The sequence below is a fragment of the Lithobates pipiens genome, unplaced genomic scaffold (assembly GCF_037356315.1).
Source record: "Lithobates pipiens isolate NorthernLeopardFrog02 unplaced genomic scaffold, aLitPip1_a1.2 Scaffold_35, whole genome shotgun sequence".
NCBI lineage: Eukaryota > Metazoa > Chordata > Amphibia > Anura > Ranidae > Lithobates > Lithobates pipiens.
The window spans coordinates 27,087,208-27,098,433 of record NW_027507811.1 but is presented as its reverse complement, the minus strand read 5'-3'; the positions used below and the strand labels follow the sequence as shown (position 1 = coordinate 27,098,433).

Genomic DNA, 11,226 nt, shown 5'->3' with positions numbered 1-11,226 from the left:
CCTCATGTGCGTGAGAAGTCTGCAGCTGGAATGTTTGTCTAAATATAAATGTGTACAGAGAAAATTATCTTTTTTCGGGTGGGGGGGGGGCTGTGTTGTTGGGGGTGTCCCTGAATGGCAGTTTGGAGATGTGGTCACCCTAGCCTGTGAACCCCCCCCCCCCCTGCACTCGGCGGTTGTGGTACTCGGTTTCTTGGGGAGCCACAGTCCATTATGTATACTGTGTCTGGGTTCATGCAGTCTGAAAACCCAGACACATGATTCAAAACCCAGACAGTCTGGGTGAATCCCGGATATATATATATACACATATACACAAGGCATGGAGCTGCCATCTAAATTGAATAGCATTCCAAACGACTAGCCCAGCACAAAGTCCCACCCATGAGGAACAAATAAACGAATACAAGTTTCAAGTGCTCGTGTAAACCCCATTAAAATCCTCTGGAGGTAAAAAAAAAACAAGAATGACACTAAGGGTAATCAGGCTGTGCTTAATTGTCCCAGCCCTTAGCGGCTTTTTTGTTCAATGGCATGGAATGAGATGCGAGTTGGAGGGCGGAACTAAGAACGCGGCCGCTGGGAGGACAATACGCAGCACCATCCGGCCTTTGGAACGCAAAACAAGGAAGCCACGTGGAACGCACAGACCGGAAGTGCATCGGAGCTTCCTCTCCCCGGCTCTCTATGGGAAGAAACGAGTGGGGAAGCTGATGTGTGCTCTGATCGCCGGTAAATAACGCTATACACGTTGTGTGCTGGTGGATAAAGAGGGAGGACTGTCATTTCAGGGGGGAGGGGGGTCATGTGATCATGTCTATCTGGTATAGGGTTATAGTGCCTTCATTTGTCCAGCAGGGGTCTACATGGTCCTGTTAAAGGGTAAGTTCACTTTTGCAATCTAGGGGCACCAGTAGGTAGTAAGAAAACTGAGCAGCTTTGTAAAATGGGTTTTCATTTTATTTTTATACCTGTAGGTCTCCTGGCCGAAAAACTCCCGGTTAGCAACCCCATCGTCCTGCCTTGTTGCTAGGATGCGGAAACCATTGGTTTATACTCCTCCAATGCTGGGAGGGAGCGTCCAGTGGCTTCCATGGCATCCAGTGTTTCCCGTCTTCTAGCAACAAGGCAGAACTGAGAGTTTTTCAGGCAGGCTTCCAGAGGCTCCCGATGGCCTTACAGCTATGACTATAAAATGAATGGATGTATATGTGTCACTGGGCGGCTGTACTCCCAGCACAGTGAACGACGGCTCTCGATCATGTGACCGCCGGGACAGCCAATCTCAGAGGTCGCATGATCCCCAAATCTTCCCACCCCACAGACCCTAATAAAGGGATGCCGGGGAAAGGGTTACCTGTACCGCGAGCCTTGCATGGCGCGCTTGTGCACAGGCATCGCAGGTCCAGCTGCTGTGCCCTTGGGAAATGCAGGGAAAGTAGAGCCCCTGACCCCTTTATTTGTTAATTGCACCTAATCGCATAGTGCTGCGGGAACATGTCATCCGTCACGTGTTAAATCACGTCACAGGTGCCATTAAGAATAAAGAGCACCCCTGCACGTCCGCTAAAGTGCGGGTTGGGAACGCATGCGAGTATGCACACGACCCATACCAGTGTGAACCTGATGTGGTTGCAGGATTGACTTCTGACCACTAGGTGCCGCCAATGCTCATTATTACTACAGGATGCAGGTCACCTGACTGTGGAATGTGCAGTGCTATGGGGCTTATAGCTGTATGGGACATGTGTTTTGTGGCTCTAATGCAATGTAGTGACCACTAATTGGTGCTGTGGTTATTACTGCCGTAGAGCTTCAAATCACCATCCAGTACATTGTGGCTGCAGTGTTTTGTACTGACCACAAGATGGCGCTGATGTTATTAATGATATAAGGATACAAGTAACCATCCAGTGCTTTGTGGCTGCAGTGCTTTGTACTGACCACAAGGAGGTGCTGTTGTTATTGATAGAGGGTTCCCATTGTTACTATAGGGGTACAGATCACCTGAATGTGGCATTTGTCAGTAGTGCTGTTTTATCACCAGCAGATGGCACTGTGGTGCTTGTTACTGTAGGGCAGGGGTGCTCAACCTTTTGAAGAGCGAGGGCCACTTGAGCGACTTGGTAACTGGTCGTGGGCCACAATGAGTGGAGCAGAAGGATAACAGTTCCATGTCCATTGTGCATATGCAGAGCCGACACGGATACAACCCATTCTACTCTATGGGCCATTGGATCCCATCTGCCCAGATAGAAGGGGACGGATCAGAGTGGAGGTAAGTGGGGTGTAAACGGCCACAGGTCCGTTACCTTTAATAACAGTTTTCCATTCAGGTATCGGCAGCTGTTGTCCCAGGCACTTCGCATTTGGTGTCACTCCACCTGTGATAGAAGTTGGTGCCATACAGGAAGTATTGGCTCATGCGGCTCTGCAGCCACTTACTTCCTCTACCAGTGGCTTTTTTTTAGTCACAACTGTGGGCTTGCCAACCCGACATCCCAGAGCAAGAGGTCGCGGGCCACATCAGAGGGCTCCGCGGGCCACATGTGGCCCCCGGGCCACTGGTTGGGCACCCCTGCTGTAGGGATACCTTCTGTGTATTGATCTCCATGAGTATTGTAGCTGTAGTGCTATGTACTGACCACAAGATGGGGCTGAGGTTATTAGTGTCATAGAGCTTCAAATCTACATCCTGCGTATTGTGGCTGCAGTGCTTTGTACTGACCACAAGAAGGTGCTGTTATTAGTGATATAGGGTGCCCATTGTTAATAGAGAGGTACAGGTCACCTGACTGTGGCATATGTCTGTATTACTATGCTACCACCAGCAGATGGCACCGTGGGCTTGTTACTGTACTGTATAACCCCTGTGTATTGTGGCTGTAGTTCCATATACTGACCACAAGATGGTGCTATTGTTAGTGATATAGAGATACAAGTTACCATCCTATATATTGTGTGCAAAATGCTTTAGGGTCAAGTCAGGATTGTCAAGGAAGGCACGAGAAGACCCACACAGGTACAAACCCTTCTCCTAAGCGATATGTGGCAAAAGCTTCAACTACAAGTCCCACCGCAGTGGTCTAGGGATACAATCCATCTGTGTATAGTGGCTGTAGTTCTACGTACTGACCAATAGATGGTGCTGTAGTTATTAGTGATCTAGGCATACAAGTCATCTGTGTATTGTGGCTGTAGTTCTACATACTGACCAATAGATGGTACTGTGGTTATCGGTGATCTAGGACAGTGTTTCTCACCCCAACAGGTCATGTTTTCAGGTTTTCCATTATTTTCCACTGGTGATTTGATCAGTTTCACTGCCTCAGTAATTACCCCAGCTGTTTCATCTGAGGGAAATCCTGAAAACATGACCTGTTGGGGCGCCTGTAAGACTGGAGTTGAGAAACACTGGTCTAGGGATACAAGTCCTCAGTGAATAGTGGCTGTAGTACAATACACAGCATGCTGATTTGTGTCTCTGTAGCACAAATAACCACAGCACTATCTATTGGTCAGTATGTGGAACTGTAGTGCTGTTTACTAACCACTAGATGGTGTTGTGGTTAGTGCTATAGGGATACAAGTCAGTATCCCATGTAATCTGATTGTAGTGATGCTGTCTGTCCTCTGGGGGTGCCGACACTTTTCCTGCTTCTGTACAGAAAGTAAACTGTTTAGTTATAGAGTAGTTGGCAGTGAGTGTCAGCTATTTTCTGTAATTGGTTCTTTCTGTCTATTCTCAGATTTTCCAGCTGTAGAGGTGGCGACTCCGACTGCAAGACCGAAGGCAAAGAGAATTCTGTATAGACAATGCCACTGAGCGTGAGTGAGGGAAGAGGTCATGTTTCCGAGAGGATACTGAGCCTGACCCTGGAGATCATCTACCTGCTGACCGGAGAGGTGAGGAGGATTCTGGGAGGTCACATGACATCACTCTTATCTCTATTAATAAAACACAGACCTGACCGAAGAGGTGAGGAGGATTCTGGGAGGTCACATGACATCACTCTTATCTCTATTAATAAAACACAGACCTGACCGGAGAGGTGAGGAGGATTCTGGGAGGTCACATGACATCACTCTTATCTCTATTAATAAAACACAGACCTGACTGGAGAGGTGAGGAGGATTCTGGGAGGTCACATGACATCACTGTTTCTTTATACAGAGTTTTCCTCCTGTGAATATATGCCACTTATTCTGCCGCATGGGCCACGAAATAGGACTAAAACTTCTCCCAAAGGACTTTCACATGCGCAGACCACACATAGAATATAAATAAGAAAAGTTCTCATAGCGTAAAACTGGTAAACAGACTTTTTTTATTTGTAAAATAAGACACAAATACTCACAAACAGAAGTAAAAAACAGCGTTAATGCCAGCCGGCAAGCAAGCGCCCGTTCGCTCAGAGGTCACGTGATAGCGTCAATACGTCTAAGCCACCCAACGCACGTTTCGTCATAGGTGACGTCGTCTCTATTAATAAAACACAGACCTGACTGGAGAGGTGAGGAGGATTCTGGGAGGATCACATGACATCACTCTTATCTCTATTAATAAAACACAGACCTGACCGGAGAGGTGAGGAGGATTCTGGGAGGATCACATGACATCACTCTTATCTCTATTAATAAAACACAGACCTGACCGGAGAGGTGAGGAGGATTCTGGGAGGTCACATGACATCACTCTTATCTCTATTAATAGAACACAGACCTGACCGGAGAGGTCAGGAGGATTCTGGGAGGACCTTGTGTTTGTGACACTGATTGTTTTACCCAATTACGTTGCAGCATTACAGACCTGTGAAGGAGCAGATAGTGGTCACGAGTAGATGGGCCGAGAAAGCTCCGCCTTCCTCCCTAAAAACTGAGAGGTACAACGACGAGAAGATTCTAGACATCACAAAGGAGATCATTGAGCTGCTGACCGTTGATTTGGAGTTGGAAAAGGACATGACAATGGATAATCAGAAGCCCCTCCCATCTCCGGGTAAGAGAAAGTGGACCTATTGCTCCTTGTGATAAAAAAAACAATATCCTAAAATCCTGAAATGTCTTTCTGAGGCAAAACTAGCCAATGGAGGTTTTATCCTTCTCCTGCCTTTCCTGAAATTCCAGTTTTGGTGTTTCATGGGACTACTGCTGAAGCTTCCAGTTCCATAGATTCCCCTCTCGCCCCCTCCAGCTTATAACCTATGGAACTTCCACATAAATCATCCACTGTATAGGAATGGCCCCTTTCCCGTTACCTCATCTCTTCCCATTAAGCCGGCCTTTCTCAACCTTTTCAACACAGAGGAACCCTTGACATAGTTCTCCGGTCTCAGGGAACCCCTGATAAAAATTAGAAATCTACAACTCATGAAACATTAGTGTGATGGTCAGTGGGAAAAATGGTCCTTACACTTGTGGTCATTGGGAAGAATTACCTCCTTATAGATAGCTAAAAAGATCAATGGCGTGAGTGGAAACTTATCTGAGAGGCAGAAATTGCCCAGTGCTGAAGGAATCCCTAGCAACCTCTGGAGTAACCCTAGTTGAGAATCGCTGCATTAAACTATAGGTTCCCCCATGTGCCCATCTTCTTACCACCATGTCTCCATGTTTCCAACAGATTTACTTCCCGGAGGATCTCAGCTGGACGTTTCTCCATTGCAAGACCTGGTCCAAGAAGATCCACGAGCCACTAGTCCCTCGTCTTTTAGGTCCTCCTCACCAGAGGAGCAAAGCACGAGCCACACTTCAGTTGGAAAAACTTTGACCATGTGGGAAGGACCAGAAGACCATCCCCAGCTCTCCAAGCCAACCAGCCACATGTCAGACTCATCTACCCAGGTTAGAGAGGAGAGGGTTTTGTGTAGAGAACGCTCCTCACAGACAGATAAGGCTACCCCCGAACATCCTCAACCATATTGGCTTCCGTGTATCAAGGAAGAACCCAGCTCATGTGATGAGGAGCATCAAGCTAGGGGTGACTCTTCTCCGTCTGGAGACCAGTGTGACCAAGTTAAGGAGGAAAAAAAGGACCACATTGAGTACACATCTTTCATTATTAAGGATGAAAGCCTTCCATGCAACACCACCTGCTCCCAATGTCACATGTACTTCCCGGATAAAAACAGCTTTCTTAAGCACTGGGAAACGCACTCTAAAACTCAGCCGATTTCTTCCGATTCTGGCAAACCACCTGCTGCAGAGAAGCCGTTCCCCTGCCCTCTTTGTGGGAAGAACTTTGCAGAGAAAGGGTTACTCCGCCGCCACCAGAAGGTCCACTCTGGGGAGAAGCCATTTTCCTGCACGTACTGCGGCAAATGTTTTGCCTGGAAGTCCAACCTAACAGTCCACGTCATGAGTCACACGGGACAAAAACCATACAGCTGCAGCGAGTGCGGTAAATGCTTCATCGCCAAATCGCATGTGGTTGAGCACAAGAGGAGCCACACGCATGAAAAGCCATATCCATGCCCAGAGTGCGGGAAATGCTTCGTCAGTAAGTCGCAGATGCTGAAGCACCAGAGGAAGCACAGCGGCCACCGGGCGTTCCTCTGCTCTGATTGCGGGAAGAGCTTCACCGACAAGTCAGTACTGATCATCCACCAGAGGACTCATACTGGCGAGAAGCCGTATGCTTGCTCTGTGTGTGGGAAATGCTTTACCACGACCACCAACCTCCTGGTTCACGAGAGGATTCACTCAGGAGAGAAGCCGTATTCGTGCTCAGAGTGCGAGCGGTCATTCATCCATAAGTCGGACCTCATGAAACACCAGAAGATCCACACTGGGGAAAAGGCCTTTTCCTGCTCGGTGTGCGGGAAGTGCTTTAGGGTCAAGTCGGGATTGACAAGGCATGAGAAGACCCACACGGGGGAAAAGCCCTTCTGCTGCGCGATATGTGGCAAATGCTTTACGTGTAAGTCCCACCTCCTATCCCACCACCGCGTGCACACCGGCGAGAAGCCTTTCCCCTGCAACGAGTGCGAAAAATGGTTCACCAGCAACTCCGACCTCATCCGACACCAGCGCATCCACACGGGAGAGAGACCCTACGCTTGTAGCGAATGCGGCAAATGCTTCACGTTCCAGTCCGCTCTGGTTCGGCACGTGCGAATACACACCGGGGAGAAGCCGTACGCCTGCGAGGAGTGTGGGAAATGCTTCGTCAGTAATTCAGATTGTGCTCAGCATCAGAAGACACACAGGGGGAACAGACCGGCTTAAAATACGTCGCCACCATGCTCCAGTTTCAGGATGGAGCAAAAGCGTTGATAAATGCTGAAGTCTACATACTGGAACCTTGGTCTTGATCCTTGAGCTACCTTATTCATGCTGCCATGGTTAGCTTCCATTTGGCCACCACACAACTTCCTGTCCCCACTTTAAAGGCCAACTCCTGCTTCCCCCTCTCCCCCATTTCCTACCTCCACCTACTTTGGAGCACCCCCTGCGCTTCTTTATTTATTAAGGAAAAACTGTATGCATACTTTTTTTTTCAGTCTTTGGTCTGGTCACCTGACCAATGGTGAGCACCCACCCGCATCATTCTCCTGTGAGTCCAAGGCAGCTTGATGACACCCCAGGGGGTGGGTGCTTGACAACCCGGGCTTACAGGAAGTGGGTTAAATAACAATAAGTGGACAACCACAGAAGTCGACCAGCATTGGACTACTATGAAGGACACGTAGGGCAGTGCTTGAGCGTGGAGAGGGTGAGAACCGTTTGGAATACTCTTTGGACAGGAGGGGGTGGGGCATATTTAAAAAGATAAAGTTTGACTATGAGCTTGTGCTATAATTCAACAGTGCCTGGTGCCGTTTGGAACTACAAGTACCCAACCTCCTAAAGTGAATGCATAGTGGTTTTGTGCATATTTATTATAGTCAGGACTAATTGCCTATTAATATTTGTGTTTTCCTTTTGAGGCTTCTTTTAACATGTCTAGTTACATATCTCATACTCGTTTTTGCTCGTTGTTAACAGAACCCAATAGTTGAAGCTGAATGAGGGATCAGAGGGGGTGACTCGTTCCTTATTGGATGGCTGAGACCGAGGTGTCAGTTAGGCAGATGGGACCTCAAAGCAGGCAGATTCTCTTTAGCTCAGCCATAGTTCCGTGGGAACCATTTGTCATGAAATGTCTATATACGGTATATTGTATAAAAAAAATAATTAAAAATATTAATTTCAATCTAAGAAAAAATAAACCTGATCTTTTATAAGGGCCTCCAGGTTAGGCATCCTTCCCCTATAAGGGCCCCCAGGTTATGGACCCTCTCCCTATAAGGGCCCCCAGGTTATGGACCCTCTCCCTATAAGGGCCCCCAGGTTATGGACCCTCTCCCTATAAGGGCCCCCAGGTTATGGACCCTCTCCCTATAAGGGGCCCCAGGTTATGGACCCTCTCCCTATAAGGGCCCCCAGGTTATGGACCCTCTCCCTATAAGGGCCCCCAGGTTATGGATCCTTTCCCTATAAGGGCCCCCAGGTTATGGATCCTTTCCCTATAATGACCCCCATGTTAGGAATCTTTTCCTTATAAGGGCCTCCAGGTTAGGGATCCTTTCCCTATAAGGGCTTTGAGGCTTTCCCTATAGGGGCCTCCAGGCTAGGGATCCTTTCCCTATAGGGGCCTCCAGGCTAGGGACCCATTTGCTATAAGGGCCTCCAGGCTAGGGCCGCCAGGTTAGAGACCTTTTCCTTACAAGGGCCTCCAGGTTAGGTATCATTTCCCTGTAAGTGCCTCTAGGCTAGGGACCCCTTCCCTTCTAGGGCTTCCAGGCTAGGGACCCTTCCCCTTAAAGGGCTTCCAGGCTAGGGATCCTTTCCCTGCAAGGACCTCCAGGCTTGGAATCCTTTCCCTATAAGGGCCTTCAGGTTAGGGTTCCTTTCCCTATAAGGACATCCATGCTGGTGCCCCTTTCCCTATAGGGGGCCTTGAGGTTAGGGACCTTTTCCTTATAAGGGCCTCCAGGTTAGGAATTCTTTCCCTATATGTTCCTCCAGGCTGGTGACCCTTTCCCTATAAGGGCCTCCTGGGTAGGGCCCCTTTCCCTATAAGGGCCTCCTGGGTAGGGCCCCTTTCCCTATAAGGGCCTCCTGGGTAGGGCCCCTTTCCCTATAAGGACCTCCAGGTTAGGGCCCCTTTCCCTACAAGGACCTCCAGGTTAGGGACCCTTTCCCTACAAGGACCTCCAGGTTTGGGATCCTTTCCCTACAAGGACCTCCAGGTTTGGGATCCTTTCCCTACAAGGACCTCCAGGTTTGGGATCCTTTCCCTACAGGGGGCCTCCAGGTTAGGGACCCTTTCCCTACAGGGGGCCTCCAGGTTAGGGACCCTTTCCCTACAAGGGCCTCCAGGTTAGGGACCCTTTCCCTACAAGGGCCTCCAGGTTAGGGACCCTTTCCCTACAAGGGCCTCCAGGTTAAGGACCCTTTCCCTACAAGGGCCTCCAGGTTAGGGACCCTTGGTGTTTAGACCCCCAACACCCATTTTTTACTCCACGTCCTGCTGAGCTTTAATGCTGTCTAGACTCAACTTACCACGGGAAGATCCAATCTACCACTTCCGATTATCATAGCAATCCCAGTCTCTATGGGTGAGCCTCTTGGGGCTTCCGGCTCATGTATCTGCTTCCGAAAGCAACCATTCCTAATACATGGGCAAGTTTCTACCCCACCATGGGATCGTCATTGTTGGGTTTGTATATTGTATATATGTATTGATATGTAGCATATGACTTGTAATATTAATTTATTAAAGCGTTAACATGGACTGTGAAACTGTGTTGGGAATCCAATGTGTGTATTGTACTTGACACAATCCGTTAGGAATCCCCATTATTGCAGGCATGGAATATCATACAAATCACAAGGAACGGTAATCACTTATTGGTGGTTTCACTGCAAGTAGCCAAATGGTGAGGTGACAACAGAACAACCACATCAGACAATACATAGACTAGAAGAGAAGCCGATTTGGAGACATCCCTTTTCAGTACTAGTAAAGGAGGTATGTACTTACTATGTACTTACCACCACTGGGCAGCATGTGGTTATTCTGGGCGGAATTTCCAATTGAATCCAATTGCCATTATGATTTGATGGATATACGAGATTTTATTAAACTGAACTTAAAGGGCCACAGCTAAAAAGTGCTGGGATTTGTTTATTCAGAGCTGGGAAGGGAAATGACCATTCAGAGAGCTTACAGGTCTGGTTAGGTAGCATGCATTCGTAGCGGGTAACCCTCCAATTGGTCACTTAGTTCCTGGATATACCGTCATACTCTCCCACTCCTTTCCTGGATATACCGTCATACCCTCCCACTCCTTTCCTGCATATACCATCATAACCTCTGCACTCCTTTCCTGGATATGCCATCATACCCTCCCCACTCCTTTCCTGGATATAATGTCATGCCTTCCCCGCTCCTTTCCTGATCATACCGTCATACCCTCCCCGCTCCTTTCCTGATCATACCGTCATACCCTCCCCGCTCCTTTCCTGATCATACCGTCATACCCTCCCCGCTCCTTTCCTGATCATACCGTCATACCCTCCCCGCTCCTTTCCTGATCATACCGTCATACCCTCCCCGCTCCTTTCCTGATCATACCGTCATACCCTCCCCGCTCCTTTCCTGATCATACCGTCATACCCATCCCGCTCCTTTCCTGATCATACCGTCATACCCATCCCGCTCCTTTCCTGATCATACCGTCATACCCATCCCGCTCCTTTCCTGATCATACCGTCATACCCATCCCGCTCCTTTCCTGATCATACCGTCATACCCATCCCGCTCCTTTCCTGATCATACCGTCATACCCATCCCGCTCCTTTCCTGATCATACCGTCATACCCATCCCGCTCCTTTCCTGATCATACCGTCATACCCATCCCGCTCCTTTCCTGATCATACCGTCATACCCATCCCGCTCCTTTCCTGATCATACCGTCATACCCATCCTGCTCCTTTCCTGATCATACCGTCATACCCATCCCGCTCCTTTCCTGATCATACCGTCATACCCATCCCGCTCCTTTCCTGATCATACCGTCATACCTATCCCGCTCCTTTCCTGATCATACCGTCATACCCTCCCCACTCCTTTCCTGCATATACCGTCAGATCCTTTCCACTCCTTCCTGCACATTATGTCATACATTCCGCACTCTTTTCCTGAATATACTGTCGTACCCTCCACACTCCTTTCTGCA

At 48.7% G+C, this 11,226-nt stretch overlaps 1 protein-coding gene across 3 annotated transcripts; it reads left to right on the top strand.

The window, feature by feature from the left end:
• The first annotated feature begins 617 nt into the window (after nt 1-617).
• LOC143956238 (uncharacterized) lies at nt 618-9,786 on the top strand. 3 transcript variants are annotated; one of them, XR_013269874.1, is made up of 5 exons: nt 618-732; nt 3,750-3,906; nt 4,801-4,999; nt 5,624-8,945; nt 8,978-9,786. XR_013269874.1 is itself a non-coding variant. In XM_077466419.1 (4 exons), the coding sequence occupies exons 2-4, from the start codon at nt 3,817-3,819 to the stop codon at nt 7,225-7,227; spliced, it is 1,893 nt and encodes a 630-aa protein (XP_077322545.1). In that variant the 5' UTR covers nt 618-732; nt 3,750-3,816; the 3' UTR covers nt 7,228-9,786. The 3 variants fall into 3 exon arrangements, 2 of the variants coding, with proteins under 2 accessions (XP_077322545.1, XP_077322546.1); XM_077466419.1 differs by having other exon boundaries at nt 5,624-9,786; XM_077466420.1 differs by lacking the exon at nt 618-732 and adding an exon at nt 751-882 and having other exon boundaries at nt 5,624-9,786.
• The last annotated feature ends 1,440 nt before the right edge of the window (nt 9,787-11,226 follow it).

Bases quoted from the DNA above. Each gene is read 5' to 3' on its own strand.
- LOC143956238 (XM_077466419.1), top strand. From the start codon at position 3,817: ATGCCACTGAGCGTGAGTGAGGGAAGAGGTCATGTTTCCGAGAGGATA. The intron at 3,907-4,800 runs GTGAGGAGGATT...ATTACGTTGCAG, and splicing joins TCTACCTGCTGACCGGAGAG to CATTACAGACCTGTGAAGGA. The intron at 5,000-5,623 runs GTAAGAGAAAGT...TGTTTCCAACAG, and splicing joins GAAGCCCCTCCCATCTCCGG to ATTTACTTCCCGGAGGATCT.